Source organism: Sceloporus undulatus, chromosome 1 (genome assembly GCF_019175285.1).
Source record: "Sceloporus undulatus isolate JIND9_A2432 ecotype Alabama chromosome 1, SceUnd_v1.1, whole genome shotgun sequence".
NCBI lineage: Eukaryota > Metazoa > Chordata > Lepidosauria > Squamata > Phrynosomatidae > Sceloporus > Sceloporus undulatus.
This window is the reverse complement of record NC_056522.1, coordinates 306,091,575-306,112,388: the sequence shown is the minus strand read 5'-3', so window position 1 is coordinate 306,112,388 and position 20,814 is coordinate 306,091,575. Positions and strand designations below refer to the sequence as shown.

General features: G+C 39.8%; 1 protein-coding gene across 5 annotated transcripts in view; it reads right to left on the bottom strand.

Moving 5' to 3' along the window:
• Nucleotides 1-2,431: 2,431 nt before the first annotated feature.
• PRDM11 (PR/SET domain 11) overlaps nucleotides 2,432-20,814 on the bottom strand; it is an 86,697-nt gene continuing 68,314 nt past the window's right edge. For 3 of the 5 annotated variants that reach the window (XM_042452855.1, XM_042452860.1, XM_042452865.1), the window contains 2 exons: nucleotides 13,521-14,165; nucleotides 5,424-12,933 (listed from right to left, as the gene is read on the bottom strand). In XM_042452855.1, coding sequence (XP_042308789.1) covers nucleotides 10,772-12,933; nucleotides 13,521-14,165 — 2,807 coding nt within the window. In that variant the 3' untranslated portion in view covers nucleotides 5,424-10,771. Of the gene's footprint in view, nucleotides 3,432-5,423; nucleotides 12,934-13,520; nucleotides 14,166-20,814 lie in introns of those variants that run through there. The other 2 variants (XM_042452875.1, XM_042452882.1) reach the window with 2 other exon arrangements.

Sequence of the window (20,814 nt, the reverse complement as noted above, 5' to 3'; positions counted from 1 at the left end):
TCTCCCTTTCCACCTTAGACAGACACAGTGTTACTTTGATAGAATCTTTTATTCTTTAGTGGAATAGGGCCCTTCAAGGCAGTTTGAGAGAGAAACAATTTAATCATAATTAGAGAGTGCTGTACATTTAGAACTGTGCAAAGAAAAACCTGATTTAATGTAACAGTCTTTGCTGCAATATTTTAGTGACTAAATGTATTGATGGAATAAAGGATCGTGTCAGTAAGAGATTGAGTAGATGAAATACTATTGTATTTTAATTCCAGAAGCACAAATAGATTCCAATCAGGAGGATTATGGAGAACCAAAAAGGTAAAAACAGACTTCTGCTGGTGAAAAAAAAATTTGGTGGTTCAATTTCGTATAGGTCTAAGTGCTGATCTGAAGGTCTTCCTACTGCCAAAAAAAAGTGTTTGATTTTAAGAAATGTGCTTTCTGGATATATAGAGACTACAAGTGAAAATCCTTTTCCATCCCCGCAGCCCAAAATTGCAAGGAAATCTTTTCCCAAAATTCTCCTACACATTCACAAAATCTAGTTAGACATGCATACACACGATTCTCCCCTGGGAGGCATGGATCTGTGGCTGCCATGGGAGGTTCAGCCCTGGCATGGGTAGATCAATGTGTACCATGGGGGATTTTCCCCTGAGGTGCATAGCAACAGCTGATGTGCATGGCCACACCTCCGAAAGCTTGTGTAACCAGAAACATGCACATGCGCATCATATGATTGACATTTTTTTTTAAAAAAAGTGCCAGGATGGTTCAAATACGTTCAAGATTGAGAATCCATTTTGTTCCACTGCAAAAGTAAGTGTGAATGTAAACCGTGTTAAATAGACATGGTCACACGGAAGCATTCTATAATGGAAAATGTAGTGTGAACTTTGTTTTAGTTCAAATTGATTCTGTGATCCCAGATCTATTCGACTCAAAAACTGGGTTAAATGTGAGTGTGTATGGCCCCTAATACAATAGGTTTTCTGCAGCCAGTGTCATTCAAAGGATTTGGAGCACAACTGCTATCATCCCCAGCCAACACTGGTCAAATTGGTTAGACATGATATGTGTTAAAATCATAGAACCACAGAGTTGGAGGAGACCACAAGGGCCAACCAGTCAGGCCCCTGCAATGCAAGGAGACACAATCAAAGTACTGTTGACAGATGACCATCCAGACTCTGTTTAAAAACCTCCAAAGGATATTTCACCACTCTCCGAGGCAGTATGTTCCACTGTGAAACAGCTCGTACTGTCAGGAAGTTCTTCCTTGGCTGCATCCACATTGCAGAAATAATTTAGTTTGACACCACTTTAACTGTCATGGCTCAATGCTATGGAATTCTTGGAATTGTACTTTTGTGAGAGATTTAGCCTTCTCTGTCAGAGAAGTCCTTGGTGGACTGGGAACAAATTTTTCAAGGACATCTTTCACCCCTTTACAGCCACAATTTTTCAGGGGAAACAAGCAAAGAGCCACATAATACCACTCTTACATTGTATCACTGAATTCCCACAATATCACAGATCCATTATTGAGAGGACAGTATCACCACTCTGAATGGTTTGAGAAACACTACGTGTGGAAAGTGGGATATAGATTGTAAAATAAGTAGAAGCCTTTGCCCAGAGGACGGCTATGTCTTTTCCCACTCACATCTGTAGCTTTCATAATGAAAAATTGGGAAGCCTTCAGTGTTGTGGTCCTTTTCCATTACAGCACTTGTAACTTGCTTGACTGGGAAACTAGAAAACAGTGTCCCTAATCATTGTGAAAAAGTCTGTTCTGTGCTACAAAAATACTCAAAAACCCCTGTTCTCACTGTTGTAGATAGTCTGCACATGCAATGAGAACAGGAAAGATTGTAGAATGCTCAAGTGGAAACAAAGTTCTTCTTACTTGTTTTTGTTGGTAGGGGCCTTCAAGTTGTTCCTGACTTTTGGTGACCCTAAGGCAAACCTATCATGGGGCTTTCTTGGCAAGATTTGTTGAGAGGTTTGCCACTGCCTTCCCCTGAGGCTAAGAGCATTTGACTTACCCACGCTCACCCAGTAGGTTTCGTGGCCAAGCTGGGAATTGAACCCTGGTCTCCAGAGTCATTGTCCAACATTCAAAACCACTATGCCATGCTGACTTTCCTTACTTGGTGGTAACAAAAAGGAAGCACAGTTGTTTTGGCTGCTGACATGGATAATAATTTGCCAAAAATGCTAACAAGGTGAGGAAGGAAGTAAAGTCTCATGTGAGAGGATGGACAGTTTATGCTTGCACATGGGACTGCACATGACTGAGATGAACTGCTCAGAGGGAAAATTAAGAATGCACTCTGTTGATGTTGTTCAGCAGGTCTCTCTAGCAGAATTTGAAGCTTCCCTGTTAATGTAATGGAAGAACTTTGATTATAAAGCCACGCTTTAGCCATCTTGATAAACTGAAGATTTTTTTTATTAATAATCATCTTACAAGTATAATGTATGACAAAGCATAGTTTTTGTGTACATACTATGATATATCAACATAGCTCTATTCGTATCCAGTGTCCTAGCCCCTCTCACACAGGTACTATAAAGCATAGTCCGCAAATTAATAACATTTTAAAACATTGTCAGAAAAAGTGTGATATTAACATTTTAATACATATGTAATAATAGATTTCTAAATTGTTCCTCCCCTCCCCTCCTTTACATGTGTGCATGGTCAAACTAACTGTTTGAGACTGGGCTTGTGAAGGGAAGAGGTGGCGGGAAGGCAAAACATGAGGAGGTATTTTCACCCCCTTGTACTTGTAAAGTGAGTTATGTGAGGATGCCTGAAGAGGAGAAATCCAGCAGTCCTCCTTGTTGCATTTATACAATTACAGTTTGTGTGATGTGCCTCCCCAGTGTTGGCTGGGAAAGCTTTCTATACATGAGGTGCAGTGCTTGAGGGATTTCAGTACAGCGTGAGAGTGCTTTGTTGGCAGCATGCGGGCCAGAGAAGAATCCAGTAGCCATGAGAAGGAAACTGTTCATGAGGTTTAGTCCTGAGGAAAACATTTTCTAGGTAGCTGTTCTTGTATGGATTGACACTCTACAGTCCTGAAGCATATGGGGTTTCAGGTAGGCCAGGTTTGTAACTGAGGTGGGTTTCCAGAGTTGTGTGGTGGCAACGCCCTGATGTATCACAAGAGGATAAACAAACCTCTGTCACCAGAGGTGTGTGGCACGTTTGCTCAACATAAAGCTGCACAACACTAGTGCAGTAGTCGCTTGATTGAAGGAAAACTATGTCCACATTTTCCGCTCCAATCCCCCAAATAATTATAGTTATCTTAACAACAACAAAAATTGCATAAGGTATAACATAGTGCCTGGATGATGGAAGTCCAAATATTTTATTCCCTCCTTCCCGCTCCGAAGCATCTCATGCAATGCAAATTTTAGGGTACCTGCCATACCAACAGAAAAAAAATGTTCAGCTGCAGAATTAAAATGGCTTTGTCCAAATCTGAGCAAAGAAAGGGAAAGTTCAGTTCAAAGACCTCCTAGCATGAATTGCACAAAAGCTTGATCAGTGAAAACTGTGGTTGGATCTTGAACAAATGTGTGATTCTACTAGTCATATTTTAAAGGATAATATTACATTAACAGCATTTTGCCAGAGTGGTTCAGTTGTGATGCCTCAAGCCAGAACAACTGAAAACAATTCAGCATTCAGGGTAGTGTTCTCTGATGACAGAAGCCCTCTGTTCATTCTAAAAACCATTTAAAGGGTCAGTCAATAACAATGAAAAGGTAGCTGAGTTTACTTAAGAAAATGTAACCAAACAGGATGCCAGTATAGAACCAAACAGCAATGCAATTTGCACATACATAGAATGTCTGCATCATGATTCCCCAGTTAAATACATTCACCTTTTAACATTGCACTCAGAATTTTCTTCTTATGCTATATCCACTCTCCAGATACTATCCTCTCCCTCATTTTTGAGTCTCATTATCTTTTACAAATAAATACTGTATTCCTATCCTAGTTGCACAAACATAAGTGTCACTGAAGTCAATGGGACTTGGCCATGTGCAACTGACAACTGTATTCCACTCAAATGTATCCTACCTTTCAGTTTGCTAAATACAAGGCAATACCCATTACGGGGAACACAAGCTGTATTTTCATTTGCAGTTGGTAAGTAAAGACAGAAAGTGCACAAGTGGATCAGAAAGATATAAGCTAAAGTGAGAACATAGGCATCTACAGCCTATGTTGCACCAAAAGGTACATGTTAACTGTCATACATCACAAGATGTCCCCAGTACTGCTACACAGGCATTATTTAAAACATTGACCATCGTGCCAGTATCCTTTTTATACATATACCAAAATATTTTCTTTCGATAGGCAGACATTGGAGTAAGTCTAAAAGCCACACCTTTAGTTGTCTGTGCTGTATGCCTCTCACATAAACACAGAGCCATCCTTTACACCAGTTCTCTAAATCTATTTATATCTATTGATCACATAGAAATATATAAATATACTGTATAATCTTATTGTATATAGTGACATACAGCCATGAGAATTAATTTTATATGGTGTGGTCTACTGTATATGAATTGTTACATGGGACATACCATACATAGGCTATAGGCATAGTCTAGCCAAAGTTTAAGTCTTTCCTCCCACTGATTTCAATGGCAGAACAGAGCATGTGCTCAAGACTCTTCCTCTAAAATCATTGGAGCCCTAAAGTGCTCAGCCTTTGTCAAATCATGCCCAGTGAGGGGACAATCCAGAGAAAGTTGGGATAGCTGAATACCAGCTGAAAGCAATAGGATTTTAAAGCTCAAGCCCCATTGACTTCTTTAGATTGCACGTTATGGGAGAAAGTATTACATATATACAGTACACCAATTTCAAGCAGATACATTCTACCTGCCTGCAAAGGGAAACAGGAATTGCATAGATATTACTGGCATTGAAGTATTACTGAAGTGAAAGTACAATAGTTGAGGAGCAGAGTTTTGTGTTTCTATGGGACACTTTTGTGGTTTGAGTTGAGGATGGATTCTGTTGTTTTGTCATTTGAACTGAGGAACAACAATAGCCATGATGACTGGGAGATTCTGGGAATTGTCATCTCAAAAAAATAACTTCCAAGACCTGCAGTAACCATAGGGAAAATGGGTGCCAACTCTTTGCTACACAAACACCAGTCCTATCATACTAGTAGAAACCATGATAAGTAAAAACATAATCAGAAAGTCGAAGGCTTTCATGGCCGGCATCCATAGTTTTTTGTGGTTTTTTCGGGCTATGTGGCCAAGAAACTTTTCTGGAACATGGCCACATAGCCCGAAAAAAACCACAAAAAACTATAATCTGAAAGATTTCTTCTCAGTCATGTTTGTGCTGTGGGATCAAAATGTCTGAATAGTCTATAAGAGGACTTACTTGCCTTTTCCATGCATGTGTCCTCACTGTGCTTTTGCAAATGTAGGAAAAAACACTTTGGTTTCCTGTTTTGTTATGATACTCCTTGTAGTGTTTGGCTTTTGGCCATAAGAATTTGATCTCATGCTTTACTGGTAGGCTGCCTGTATGGTGATAGCTTATGTGTTTAGTATGTTTTGTCCAGATGCATACATACCACTGTGGAAGAGCCTGAGTTAAAAGACGCTCAGGATATCTGCAATCAGTCCTCAATAAGATAAAAGTCTCAGTAAGGAGTCAAGGTTTACAGAGTGATATGCACAAATTAGTCAGTTAGGTGCTGAACACAATAGAAACACTTGATTATAAATTGTATCTTTTTATCATTTAGAAATATAAGAGCTCACACATTCTTAACAATCTCTTCCCTGAACATAATAGACTGATTCATCTGGTTTCTGAAGATGGACCCTTTTATCTCCTCCTGACTGCAAAAAAACAACAACAAAAAAACAAAAAAACCTATATAAGATATTTTGACTAAGAACCATGTAGGCCATTACCAGCTGAAAAATTAATGTTCTCTCTCTTGTGCCACCCTAGACATCTATGAATACTTTAACAGCTGATGCCCTCTAGTGTACTTTATTTTTACTGCATTTTTTTTCAACCTGTCTTTAGCTTGGTCTGATTTAACCTGCAACCAAATAGTTAGAGCATAACAACTGAGCTTAAACAAATATTTGATCCAATATGACTACTGAAAGCTTTACCCCTCCAAAAGGCAATGAAATCCTGTTTTGCCCAGCAACACAATGATTTCACTCTAATCCTTACTTACCCAGCATCTCCACACAGCTGGCTATCAACTTCCATATCAAAGGAACTCTTTATCTGATCCAGCATTGCTGACATGTCTCTCACATAACAGATCAAGTTTGACTACACAATTAAGTCTGTATGTTAGCCATTTGATAACTGACGAATCCCACCCCCCCACTGCAAAGGGGCAAGAAGAAAATTGATACTACAATATTTTATACAAGACTGTGGGTTAGATTCTTGGGTCAGGATGCAATCTTAAGAGCTAGTATACGTCCACTAGCATAACAAGAATTTCTCCACTCCTTCCTTCTGTTTCCCCCTCCCTTAGTGCTGCCCCAAATCTGCCAAAATCAAGGGCAGCTCCCAGCCCTTGAAAGCAAATTCTGAATGTGTCACATGGGGTGGAGGTGGGGGAGCTTTATATTGACTCAAATGATGGCTTCACTGGTGTGATGATGATGTGCATAGAACTGATTTCAATGGACCCAGAGTTTTACTTTAGGAATCTATCTTTTGTGCTCCACTAAAACAAGCAATACTTGACCACCAAGTATAACATGTTTTGAAATGACAATTTTGGAACCCAGCTGTGGAAACTCATCATCTGTCCAAAAGAAAGACAATTTTTGTAACCTTGCTAAGACAAGCCTGTAAATGTAAACAGACTCCTAAAAGAGCTGTGTAGTTTTGACCCAAGTTATATTAACTATTTCCACATGGACAAGTAATACTTATTAAAAATTGCAGTGCCAGAAAACATAGAATATGATATAACCAAAGTTAGACAAGATTGGTTTTAATGAGAGTAAATTAAGCACATGATTGCTTCTTTCACTTAAACTAAGGAGACTTGAAATTGGTTAACTTTGGCTGGATTATGCCCTGATTTAGTTACAGCACAGACAATTTTTTAAAATGTGGACTGCTCTCAAACTCCTGGAAATGGGAACAGAAGAAGATTGCAGTGAATTACCTTTCTCTTCTTACCAAGTCTTTCATTTTATTATTCTTTCACACAGACAATACTCTACAAATCATTTAATTTTGTGCCTTCTGCAAACCATTAAGCCTTGGGCCTTAATCAGAGTACAAGAATGTGTACCATTAGTGTCCTTTACTAATTACCAATGATAAATAATTACTACAGTTTTCATGAATATTAACTGAGTAGTATCTTACTCTCCTGTCATAAGGCAACAAACTGTGCTCTAATTTTTTTCTCTTGTTCAGACTAATGAATAGGCAAAGTGAAGTGCAGATTAGTTAGTGCTTGTCATGTTTGGGAGGAATGGAACAATGTTTTAAAAACTATGCAGTTTATTTTGAAATAATAACTTGCTTCTTAATATAAATCACAATTTTGTCTTTTTTACCTAGTCTACCATAACACTAGCACTTACAGGAAGGGAGCCCGGCAAAGTATAAGCCATATATATAATTATCTTTAAATATTTTTGACTAGAAGCTCTGTTATTTATCTGAACCCTTTCAAAGTCAGCCAGAGAAAATAATTCTTTTAACCATATCATGTTTAACCATGTACATGTTGGACTGTACATAATTTATAGGGCCCATAAAATGCTGAAACAGTGGCAGTAAGGAAATAGTGGAAGTATTCATCTTTTTCATAGGTTGTTATATAATCAAATCAGCCAACTGTTGTGCCCTTTTTGAGTAACTAACAACTACCTTTGAGTTAATATTGCTGATGAAAAAATACTAAGCTGACTGGACTTTTCTCTGTGGGCTAAATTATTACTGGCAATGCTTTTTGCTCACTGCCTGTGATATGCAGTTGCCTTTGACCATATCAGTGCTCTTCAAATAACTACAGTTAACAACACTCACAACTATGTTGCATTTGTATTCCCTGATCAATCTTCTCTCCTCGTCAGTCTCTCTTTCTACCAACACCCCAAAGGAAATAGTGGAGAATGACATTTTGAAGTCCAGCTCAAACTATTGCTTGTGAAGTTGAAGGAGAGAGACACTACTAGGAAGCAGACCAGGGGCCAACCTCTGGGCTTCTTCTCCATGAAGGTGGGGAATGGTGTGAGAAGGCAGTGCATGATTCCTGGCCAGTTAAATGGATTTTTCAACTGTAAATTGTTGCAATCTGCTCCAGGTACATATTTTTTTTATAGAAGTTGTTGCAATCTATACTTCATGATATTTGCTCCCTGTCTTTGCTTGCCTCAGTTTATATTCTATCTCCTGTCACTCCCCCACAACCTATCCCGGTATGCCAGTCAGTATCACATGACAGAAGCAGAAACATTTATTTGTTTTGTCCAGTTAGGTTGGACAAATATTTGCCACATCCCATATTCCAACTTCCACAACCTTTACTTCTCCTTTAACTCTTATTTTCCCCTTTTACAATCCTTATGCTGATGTACACTTGTTACAGACAACTCACTAAGGTCTAATCTGCACTGCAGAAATAATGCAGTTTCACACTGCTTTAACTGTCATGACTCAATGCTATGGAATTCTGGAATTTGTAGTTTTGTGAGCTATTTAGTCAAAGAGCTCTGGTGCCTCAATAAACTATAAACCCCAGAATTGCATAGCATTGAGCCATGGCAAGTAAAGTGGTGTCAAGCTGCATTATTTCTGAAGTATATGCAAGTCTAGAGTTGTAGGTTTTCTCTTTTTTAGAGTGGGAGACAACAGCACATATTTTATAATCTCATGGAAATGGCATGAAGGCACTGTGCCCTCTATCCCTACTTCTTTTATATACCATATCAACGTTCTTCTATGCTTTCTTAAAAAAAATGATGAGTCTCGAGTCCTGAAAACAAGAACCACATATGTAAGGGAACAATGCTAAATTATTACTAGACCAATGAGGGACAAGAAGAATAAAAATAGATGCAGCAAAGGACACCGGTGCAGATATACTGTAAGAGAGACTGCTTTAACAACAGGCTACATAATAACTGAAAACATACTGTTTAAAAAATAAAATTATATATCTATATAAATGAAAAGCGATCATCTAGCAGCAATGGTTCCAGAGATACCTTAGCACCAAGACCAACAGGAAGGGAGTGGGAGAGATGGGGGTGTTGGGAAGGAATATAGAAAGGTACAGTGTAACTGACATCATTGTGGTAGGTATATCCAAAACAATGCAGACTGGCATGAGGTTAATCCCTCTGGAAACATGCCATCCTAGTAGTTCTTTGGGGCAAAAAGGATTCTGCTCATTCCTGTGACCATTTAGCGCTATTATGGTAGTGCTCCATGGCATAGTTAGCATGACATGGTACAAACAGCTGTGGAGATTTTGTGCTCATCTGGGCTTATTTGACCTGAAGCAATGGAGTTAAAAAAGGATATCTCCACAAATGTTTTTATCATTTCACCTGGAAATCCTATTTTTGTGCACCTGCCCAAATGTGCAACCTTAAAAGAAACCATTCACAGGAATATACCATCTTTCATTTTCCTTTTGCCAATGGAAAATCAAATCTTAGTCAAATGAGGATATGTGAACCTCTCAAAGGACCTTGCCATGTGATAACAACCAAAGTTGGTTCTTGCATTGATACTCCCTGCCACAAAATATAGCAGGCATTTCTTTCATTAAAAAAACCAAACAGAAGACACAATTCATTTATGATTATAAAGACCGAGTATAAATAACATAAAATTAGCATACATATATTTTAAGCCAGTGAGTCTCTGCCCTATTATGGTATTAGATTCACTGGCTATTTAGCTTCCACAGCAGCCCAGGTTTTCAGTAAAGAGTTTCAATTACTTTTCTTATCCCCCTACTATATAAAAATATAAATGCAAAAACAATCCCTCCCCCCAGATTTCCCATCATCTGCATTATGTTATTTTCATCTGAACATGCTATCAATATTGTAAGATATATGCCTTGTTACTAGAATTGTCACAGGAGATCTGCTTTAAGCTGAAAATGCCCACTGGAGTGTAATACCAAAAGGGGGCATCACAAGCTAATTGACAGAAATAAGCAACAAAACAGTTAACCAGATCATCGGAAGAATGAGTAAGGAACCACTCTAATCTAGATAAAGTTAAGGAGTTGGAAAGAAGCTCCAAGGCTTACACAAAGGGCTCAGAAATCCCAGTGATCATAAGCAAAGGCATGAAATGGCTCAACAAGTGACTAACAACAGGGAAAAGGCAGATAGAAAACAGACACACACACACAAAATTATAGTGAGAAGTAGAGTGACATTGGCCTGTGAAGTTTAGCTTATAAAATGAGTTTGAAAATGTAGCCTATGGCCTCAGCACATGTTTCTGAAGAATGAAATGTTGCCACCTACATTGCAGCTGCCACGGTTGAAGATGTCAATAAATGTTAAGTGTTGTCTTATTCTTTAAAAAAATCCTCTTAGCTTTCATCTGATTTTAAATTTTCAGTGTGGCGTTTACATACATACATACATATATATATATAATATATATTTCATATAACATATCAAAGCTTAGAGTATTGATTTTTTAAAAAAATTCAACAGCTTTCTAAATGAGAGGCGTTCATTGCTAAATATCAGGATAAAATTCTGATCCATGGTCCATGCTCTGCAACATTGGTTTTTGATCCAGGGAGGACATCCTGCTAAGCATTTCTGCAGACAGTGCATAACTATTGCTAGATTTCTCCTCAAACCAACTATCTAATGCTCTCTTGGCTTCAAAGTTGGCAATAGGTGGTCCATTAACGGCAATTGTCAAAAGGTCACTGAGTTGCTCTAGGGTAAGACGAGAACGATTGTTTTTGCGCACTCGCTGAAGGGCATTGCGTCCCTTTTCACAGCAGGCTGTTGAAGTGGGAAGGACTTTGAGGATCTGGATTATTTTATTTAAAAAAGGAAATCTCTGCCTATATTTACAAATGTGACTGATTAAATCTTTAAAGCCATTTTTGGTATAATAATCCACCTTGAGTTCTCGCCATTCCATCAGCAAACTCCCTCTGGTGTCCATGCCTTCTCTGATGATGTCAGTGGAAAAGGTTGGCACTGCTTCCAGATGTTCAAATATTTGCACCATATCTTCCCTACCATAGCCCATAAGCTCCTCTGCATTTCTTGGCCAAGCTGTAAGGTCAAACACCTGGCATGCTTTCACAAATGCCCTGGTGCGGGGCTCAAACCTTTGAGCAAGAATGACCTGGGTCTTCTGGCATATCTTTTCTCGAATTGACTGGAATTTGGCTTCAGCCACCCGTAAGTTTTTCACAGCAACACCATTAAAGCTTTCACGGAAGTTCTCCTCAAATTCCTGTAAATACTCACCAGGGGAATCTGCCAGCCTGCTGATCTCTTGGATAGCCTCCTCTATTTTATCATCCACTTGTGACACAAGGAGGTATTCACCTTGGAAGACAAAGGCAAGGCGTGAAAGTACAGCAATTACATCTAGCAAAAAATATATCAGCTTAATTGACTGGTAGTCCATAAGGAACTGTAGGAGAGCCAAGGCAATGGCAGATGCATCTGCTCTTTGTGTTTGCCCACTGACATCTTTGAGATGGGCCACCACTTCCAGGTAATCCTTGATCAGAGCATTGAGGACATTTTGCTCCCCAATGATCCATTTGACTGCTCTAATGTCTCCCAAGAATTCAGTTTCCTCACAGAGAGTAGCTGCAGTGATCCTTAGTTCACACATCAACCTTGGGGAGTAACGGTAAAAACTGAGTAACTGCTTCAGGTTGTTCTCCAGCTCCTCCAAACATGGAAGTTCTTTCCCACTAATTGCATCCAATACCTCCAAGTGTGGCTTGTGTACCATAAGGGGTAAACAAAGCAACCAAGGCAGAGTTTTTCTGATTGTCATGTACATGTTAGCTCTCAGGCTAGCAGTAATATTAGCACCATCTACTCCCAAACCAACACTTGGCCTTTCATCCTGAAGCCTTATTCCCAAGGAGGAGAAAGCCCTATCCAATGCTTGAATGTAACTATCTGTTGCAGAAAAACCCAGCTCTTGTAGAGAGAGAAATTCAGTGGCTGGTGGGCCATCACTGCTGATATACTGTACATAAATTGCAACTGTGTCAGCAAGTAGATCGTCACTCTGCCCATCCAAAATGATGCTGAGGAAGGGAGACTGCCTGACCCGTTCAACTAGATCCTCTCTTAGAGCTCGAGCAATATGATGGATTAGGATTTGACAGTCGCCCTCATTCATATACTGATCCACCACTTTGAGTTCACACTTTCTCAGTAGTTCTGCAAGAGGTCGAAAATCACAATAGGGCCGGCCTTCCATAGCTAAATGATAGGCTGTGTTGAAGAGCAAAGTCATATTGCGGCACATCTCTTCTGTCTTCTCGGGGTGCATCCTGAGCCTGTAGAGCTGCAGGCACTTCTTGTGGAGGTTGCTCTGGCTATGAAGTTTTATAGTGTGTATCTTAAATTGCTTAGAGCCAATGATGAAGGCTGAAGTCCGAGAAGATTGCACCGTGTACTGCCGGCAGACGTGGCACCACATTTCATTCAAGGTAGGGGAGTACCTCAGAAACCAAAACTTTTTTAACCATTCTTGTTTGAAGCGTCGAATCCTCCTGGTGACGGCAGACATCTTGGAGGGCTCATCTGTGGCTGTTATCATGTCATTTGAAACTGATTCATCAGCTGAATCTACCTCCTGGTCATCATCCTCCATGATGGTGGGAACAGACATGATGGTTTCTGAAGCTGCACAAGCATAACAAACAAACAAAAGAGAACAGGAAAATGTTTAAGGAAGAATTCAAAAACAAAACAAAACAAACCACCCACCCACAAAACAGCATGACAGCTACTACCCCACTTAATATGTATCCTTGGCTACATATGGTTTTCAGGAAAATGGAACCTATTACTAGAACAAAGTTTGGTTTATAAACATTTTGAGACCTTTTGATTTTTAATATCACAATTTCAAATACTTCAAATACAGGGCAGCAAACCCCAGTCTCATTCTGGCTACTTTCATGTTCGCAAAAGGCATCAAGAAGATACACAATGAAAGAAAATTATAAAGTTCTTCAAAAATATAGATATTTCAGACACATCATGAGCCATTATATTTCACACTTAGTTCAGAAAGCCAGTCATACATCCTAAAGAACAGCATGCTATTCTTTCTACTGTAAGGGAAAGCATCAAGAATACAGCAAACAAATTCGCTGCAATGGAATTTTTTTATTGAAAATGCACAGATTACAGTAAAAATACATAATTGACAAAAAAGACTTTCCTTATATAGTGCTTGCAGAATACTTTTATTGTGTGTAACTTACCTGCAGGGTATGAAAATGCTTGGTACTCAGGTACCTGAGGAGGTAGCAAAGATGGTTCCACTAATTTGCCAGATCTCAACATATTTAGTTCAGCCTGCAACTCACGAATCTTCTTCTTTAACCGTACACAGTTAGGACATAATGAAGTTGTTGGCATACCAAGGGCATCATCATCTATTGATGCCAGAGAGAAATTAGTGGAACTGTTCATTTTAAAGGATAAGGGTTCTTCATCTTCCAGCAGGCCAGTTTCTTTGGACACAGAGAAAGAGGAACCACGGGAGACCTTCCACTCACTCTCATTTCTGCTTCCACTGTGTTTTGGAGAGCTTTGTTGAATATCTGTTCCACAATTCTCTGAGGCATGTTGTGCTTGGAATCTGGAAGACTTTCTAGTGGAAGGAGTAGAATTCCTCGTGACCTTGTGCTCTTCCATCTTTGTTGACTCTAGAGAAGCCTCTAGGACATCTTTAAAGATGAGATCTATTTTCTTTTTCTTTGCTTGAGGTTGGGATATACCTTCTTCAAAGCTGCGTTTGTAGGGACTCTTCCCTTGCTTTGATGTGGTGAGCTCAAGGGGATAGCTCGTATCCTCTTGATTTTCTGTATTTCTTTCAGCTCTTTCCCGTAGTGATTTTTTATCCCCTAGAAAGACAAATCAGGAGTTGGGGTTATCAGTGGGATTTGTGCAACATTCCATATCCTAAAGGTAAAGCAAAAAAGGGGGGGGCAATTTTTGTATTTTCATCCAAATAAATAATTACGATTAAGGAAACTTACTAGAATAAAAGTTCAAAAAACCTAAAAGTGCAGAAGATCTTTTAAAAGTCAAACAATGTCTAGACAGCCATAGAGAAGTCAGCCTTAGATACTTGGAACAGAAAACAGACTATATGCAGTTTGTTTAACATAACAGACAGCCAACTTGTGCAGGAATAAGACTAAAATGTTCAATCTGTTGGCTTGAGAAAAGTGTAATAGTATCTTTGACTTGGTAAAAGGTATCAGGTAAATGGTACGTGACACTTGAGATCCATAGATTCCAATGTGAAACAAGTACACTTGAAAGACCTTTTCACTCTTGTTCAAAGAGACATGAGAAAACAAGGAGATTATAATCTCATTTCCCATATTGCTTATTAGCAAATTGAGATACAACATGGTGAATTCCAAGACTGGGGCCTACAGCAAGTTGCAGAAGATTGCTAAACATTATGTCCTTTAGCCAAAATTCATCAGAAAGCAGAAACTTTATGCATACTAGCAGTAACATAAAACAATGGGAATAGCCATATATCCTTACCTGGAAATACAAAAGATGATGTGTTTGGCTCAATTTCCATCTTTCTTCTGTCTTGTAAATTACTCCAAGAATCAAGAGCCATGGTTGCTTTCCAAACAAGATGTTGTTTTTATATTGTTATATACAAATATTTCATTTTAAAACACTTTTGTGCTTTTGCAACCACAGTACAATAAATGTGATATTTCACAAGTTGGCGCCATAATTCTGAACAATTTCAACAATGGCCTGGTACAGACCAGCTTTGCGGCAGCCCGGGGCCAAGATAAGGACTGGGGAGTGTGGAGTGTCTGCACGCTCCGTGCTCTCCCGGCACCATTTTGGACGCACATGTGTCCACATGCTGTGCCTGCCAATGACGTGTCTTGTGTTCTGTGTCCAAATGGGGAGGCGCACAAGAGACGTCACCACACCGCTCCGGGGAGCTAATGGCGCCTTGGCCGCAGCATGGAAAGGAGCTGCTTTTCGCAGCTCCTTTTTGGGGTGGATCATCGCCGCACCCGTGCGGTTGGTGAAGCAACAATTCGGGGCAGAAAGGGGCGCCGTCTCAGCGCTCCTTTCTGCCTGTCTGTATCCCCCCAGTGTCTTCTGTTTGAAATCTAGACTAAAAGAAAAGAATTGTGTCTCCACAATAGCTCCAAGATTGCAAAATGTAGATTCCTGGAATTTGGCAAACAAACTAAAGAGATCCAAGGGAATGTATTTCCTGGTTATTTAGGTCATGAAATTGGTTAATTTTAATTAATTTAGCCTGCCATGCCATTTTCCTAATGATGACAGAATTCTTAACCAGCCGAGAGAAAGCTGCAGTCTGGCCTTGCATATTCATTTCTTCACAGGGCCTCTAGACAGGGAAAACACCATGCCAGCTATGACTGATGCTTCTCCCAACCTTTTAGAAAGGGTTGTGAAAGAGATAAGATTCTGGATCTTGGTAAACGAGAGGAAGAGAAGAGTGAGCAGAGGGAAAGGATGAATGAACACCATGGGAAACAAAGACTATCAAGAAAGAAAAGATGTAGAAGAGAAAGAACAGAAAGAAATTGTACTGGAGCAGAGGGGATGAAGGAAGAGAAAGAACATCAGCATGAGTAAGGAGAAAGAAAGAACACTGTGCTTCATAGGAGAACACCAAGGTAGCTGAGTAGAGAGGAAGACCACCTGGCTGTGTGGTTGAGCGGAGCGAAACAGCTCCTGGCAGGTGGAAGGGAAAGAGCTCTGGGACCTGTGACACTGTGCTGGTATAGCTACACAATCTCATTATAAACATTTATCTCTATATGATGGCAAATATTGAAATCCTGTTATAGAAATGTAAATGGTGGCATGGTGGTTAAATGCCGATACTGCAGCCACAAGGTTGTGAGTTCGATCCCAGGGCTCCAAGGCTGACTTTTTCCATCCTTTCATAGTTCGGTAAAATGAGTACCCAGCTTGTTGGGGGGAAATTAGCTTACAGATGGTAAACCATTTAGAGAGTGCTGAGTTCACTGATAAGCAGTATACAAATGTACATGCTATTGTAATTGCTATTGCTAAAAAAATGCAACATTTGAGTCAGGTCCCATACCTTTAACTAACCTTTGGGGGATAAGACCTAGACTGAAGTCATCAATTTGGACTGGAAAGATTTTCCCCATTCCTGTTATAGGTTAATGTTCTTAGAAGACCCGATAGAGTAGTTAACAAATGGGATTCTATTCCCATGCTAAACATGGAAAGTAGTGTACATAAATCTTTAATTTCACACCATCACATAATTTGCTGCCAGATATTGAACTCATCAATCTGAATACCATAACTTTTATTTAAACAGAATTTCCAGCATCTGTGGGAGTTAAAAATACATGGGAACATTTAGGGCCATTGCTTGATGAAAAAAGTGAAAGGTGGGCCATGGGGCATAGCAAGATTTCTAACAGGCAGTGGTGATGTGTATGGCTTTCACTATGGCTATAGCAGCCAAACAAACAGAATTGGGGGTATACTTATCAAATTTGCAGATGACACCTAATTAGGAGCAGTAGCTAATACCCCAGAGGACAGGATCAAAATTCAAAATGATCTGAACAGACAAGAAAGCTGGGCCAAAGCTAACAAAATGGATTTCAACACGGAAAAATGCAAGGTACTGCACTTAGGGTGGAAAAATGAAATGCACAGATATAGGATGGGTGATACCTGGCTGAACAAGACTACATGTGAAAGGGATCTAGGAGTCCAAGTAGACCACAAGTTGAACATGAGTCAATAGTGCAATGCGGCAGCTAACAAGGCCAATGTAATTTTAGGCTGCATCACTAGAAGTATAGTGTCTAGATCAAGGGAAGTAATAGTGTCACTCTATTCTGCTCTGGTCAGGCCCCACCTGGAATACTGTGTCCAATTCTGGGCACCAAAATTTAAAAAGGATGTTGAGGAACTGGAGTGTGTCCAAAGGAAGGCGACCAAAATGGAGAAGGGTCTGGAAACCAGGCCCTATGAGGAACGCCTTAGGGACCTGGGGATATTTAGCCTGTAGAAGAGAAGGTTAAGAGGTGATATGATAGCCCTGTTTAAATACTTGAAGGGATGTCATATGAGGAGGGAGCTAACTTGTTTTCTGCTGCTCCAGAGACTAGGACCCGGAGCAATGGATGCAAGCTACAGGAAAAGAGATTCCACCTCAACATTAGGAGGAACTTCCTAACAGTAAGGGCTGTTCGACAGTGGAACAAACTCCCTCGGAGTGTAGTGGAGTCTCCTTCCTTAGAGGTCTTTAAACAGAGTCTGGATGGCCATTTGTCGGGGATGCTTTGATTTAGATCTGCATGGCAGGGGGGTTGGACTGGATGGTCCTTGCGGTTTCTTTCAACTCTATGATTCTATGAAATGAAGGGAAATATCTAAAAGGACAGAATCCAGTCTTCTCCCTTTACTGACAGAATTATCAGCAGAAACCAGGAGGGGCCTCCACTACACATACATGCACATACATGCACACGTGTGCCTTCAAACCTTTTCCTAGAATGCTGGGAAACTCCCTGAAATAGGTTTTAGGATAACACAGAATGCTACTCTACCTGGGGGATGGAGGAGAAAGAAAGTCTTATGATATTAAGGAATAAGTAATTATGTGCAAATGTTCTCCATCTGCATGAATTACAGAAAAACTGTCAACTTGACTAAAAGTTTTCTTTGGTCAATCAATCAATCATATATACATTTATATATGGAAAAAGTACTATTTCTAAAGGAAAGGAAAGCACCCTTTCTTTGTTTTTTAGATCATGCTTCCTGTTCTGGAGCCCTCCAGGTATTCAGGAGTATTACAAAATACCAGCCCTGATGTCTGTGATAGTTGGGAACTGTAGTCCAACATGTCAGCAGGGTGTGGGGTACTGAAAGATTGTTTTAGTTCATACAAGCACTTTCTGCAGCACCTTAGAAATGCTATTTCCTCATTTTGTGATCAAGATGAAGGAATGACTTTTCTACAGTGATTGCAAACACCTAGAATTTTAGTAAGTTCTTATATACATTGTTTTATGGATTACTCTGCCATGAGATGCACATAGGTCTCATTCCCAGAGTTTTTTTAAGTGGGCATTAAAGACCGAGATGTTCTATTTTTAAAAGACTCAGTAACGACTGGAACAATTTGGACTTTAAGGGCAATTTAAAAACATTTAAAATGAATTTATGATCAGTTTTATTTTATACCTTGGGGATTTTTACTGCTACTTTTACTTTAAATTTTTAATGCTATCATTCTTCATATTTTGAAAAGTGGGCGCTTGGTATCTACTGGGGTTTGGTTCCAGGACCCCTTTGGATACCAAAATCGATGGATGCTCAAGTCCCATTGTGTATAATGGTGTACTAAAATGGTGTCCCTTATATAAAATGACAAAATCAAGATTTGCTTTTTGGACTTTATATTTTTTGGAATATTTTCAAGCTGTGCATGGTTGAATCTGTGGACAAAAAATACGGGTGATATGGAGGGCTGACTGTAATTTTTTAAAAAAAAGTGCTACCTGACATACTTGGTAATTTTTCTTTTCTTTTTTTTAATGCTAACTAGCAACTATTTTAAGGATATAAACAGTATACAAAACACGTTACATAAATAAATAAACCACCCAAAAAACAAGGACATCTTTTTAATCTATCAAAAGGTATTCATTCAATCAAGGAATTTCAATGATTATTGGATTAAATGTGCTTCTGAGAAGATCACATGCTAAATGGTGGAGCCCTAATTCATGCTTTTGTTTTTGTTTGGCTCTTTTATGCATGGGATTTTAGGTTTTGCTGGAGGCAACCATATGCAGCCTTTACACTCAGCATGGTCTAAACTGGAGTAGTTGCCAGAGATGGGGGAGAACCTCCTATTATATTTTATCAAATGCATGGCACAGCCTTTAAGAAGCCAGTTATACATAACAAGCTTCAAAGTCTTATTCTTTGGCCCTCTAGATGTTCTAAAACAGCTTCCAGAATCTCTCTTAATAAATAATAATAATAACATTTTTATTTATATTTCCCGCTTCTCCCTTTGGATCAAAGCGGGATTACAGCAAGTACATATATAATTTGGAATACATCAATCAAAGAAAAGAAAGTAAAAAAGGAAGAGTTGTTACAGTATTGCTCACAATCATGAGGATCAAGTCATCATATTCAGGTGTAAAATATTATTCAAAATCAGATTAAAGGAGATCAGTTGGATAGGCCTGCTAGAAGAGATCCGTCTTAGACACTTTTTTAAAAGGCTTCCAAAGAAGTCATAAGACGGATCTCTTCCGGTAAGTTGTTCCAAAATCTAGGGGCCATCGCAGAAAATGTTCTACAAGGGGTAGTTTTCAACCTGGTTTTAGGATATTCTAATATTTTTGTTCCAGATGTTCTGAGAGTGTGGGGTGGATTATGTAGGGAGAGGCGTTCCCTTAAGTAACTCAGGCCCAGACCATATAGGGCTTTATAGGTAATAACCAACACTTTGTATTGTGCCCAGAAGCTGATCGGCAGCCAATGTAAAGATTTCAATACTGGTGTAATATGCTCTGATCTCGATGTTCTGGTGATCAGTCTGGCTGCACCATTCTAGATCAGTTGAAGCTTCCGAACCTGGTACAAAGGTAGCCCCATGTAGAGCGCATTACAGAAATCTAAACAAGAGGTGACTAATGCATGTACTACTGTTTCAAGGTCTCCCTGAGCCAGGTAGGGATGCAGTTGGCGTATCAGCCGAAGTTGACACCTTGCACTCCTGGCTATCGCCTCCATCTGAGATGTCAACTGTAGAGGCGAGTCCAGGAGTACTCCCAAACTGCTAACTTCATCCTTCAGGGGAAGTGTGACCCCGTCAAGAATGGGTTGACACATCTCCTTCCTTGGACCAGGAGCAACTATCGCGAGCACCTCTGTTTTCTCTGGATTCAGCTTGAGGTTGTTTTTCCTCATCCAGCCCATTACTGACTCAAGGCAGGCATTCAGAGGAGAGATGCCATCCTTAGTCACTGGAGCAGTTGGAGACATAGAGAAATAAATTTGGGTGTCATCAGCATATTGATAACATCACGCCCCATGTCTCCGGATGATCTCTCCCAGCTGCTTCATGTAAATGTTAAAAAGTATGGGGGACAGAATGGTGCCCTGAGGACACCAGATGTCAGTTGTCTTTTACGAGAACAACTGTCCCCCAGCATCACCATCTGGAATCTGCCCGAGAGACAGGAACAGAACCACTGAAGTATGGGGCCCTGATTCCCAACTCTCTCAGTATTGAATGCCGCAGAGATGTCCAAGAGCACCAACAGGGCCACACTACCCCCGTCGATGCCCAGACGGAGATAATTGACTAGGGCAACCATGGCAGTCTCAACTCCGTATCCTGTCCTAAAGCCAGTTTGAAATAGGTCCAGATAATCGGCTTCATCCAAAACAGCCTGGAGTTGGAAAGCGACTCCCCTCTTGATCACCTTGCCCAAGAATGGTTGTAAAGAA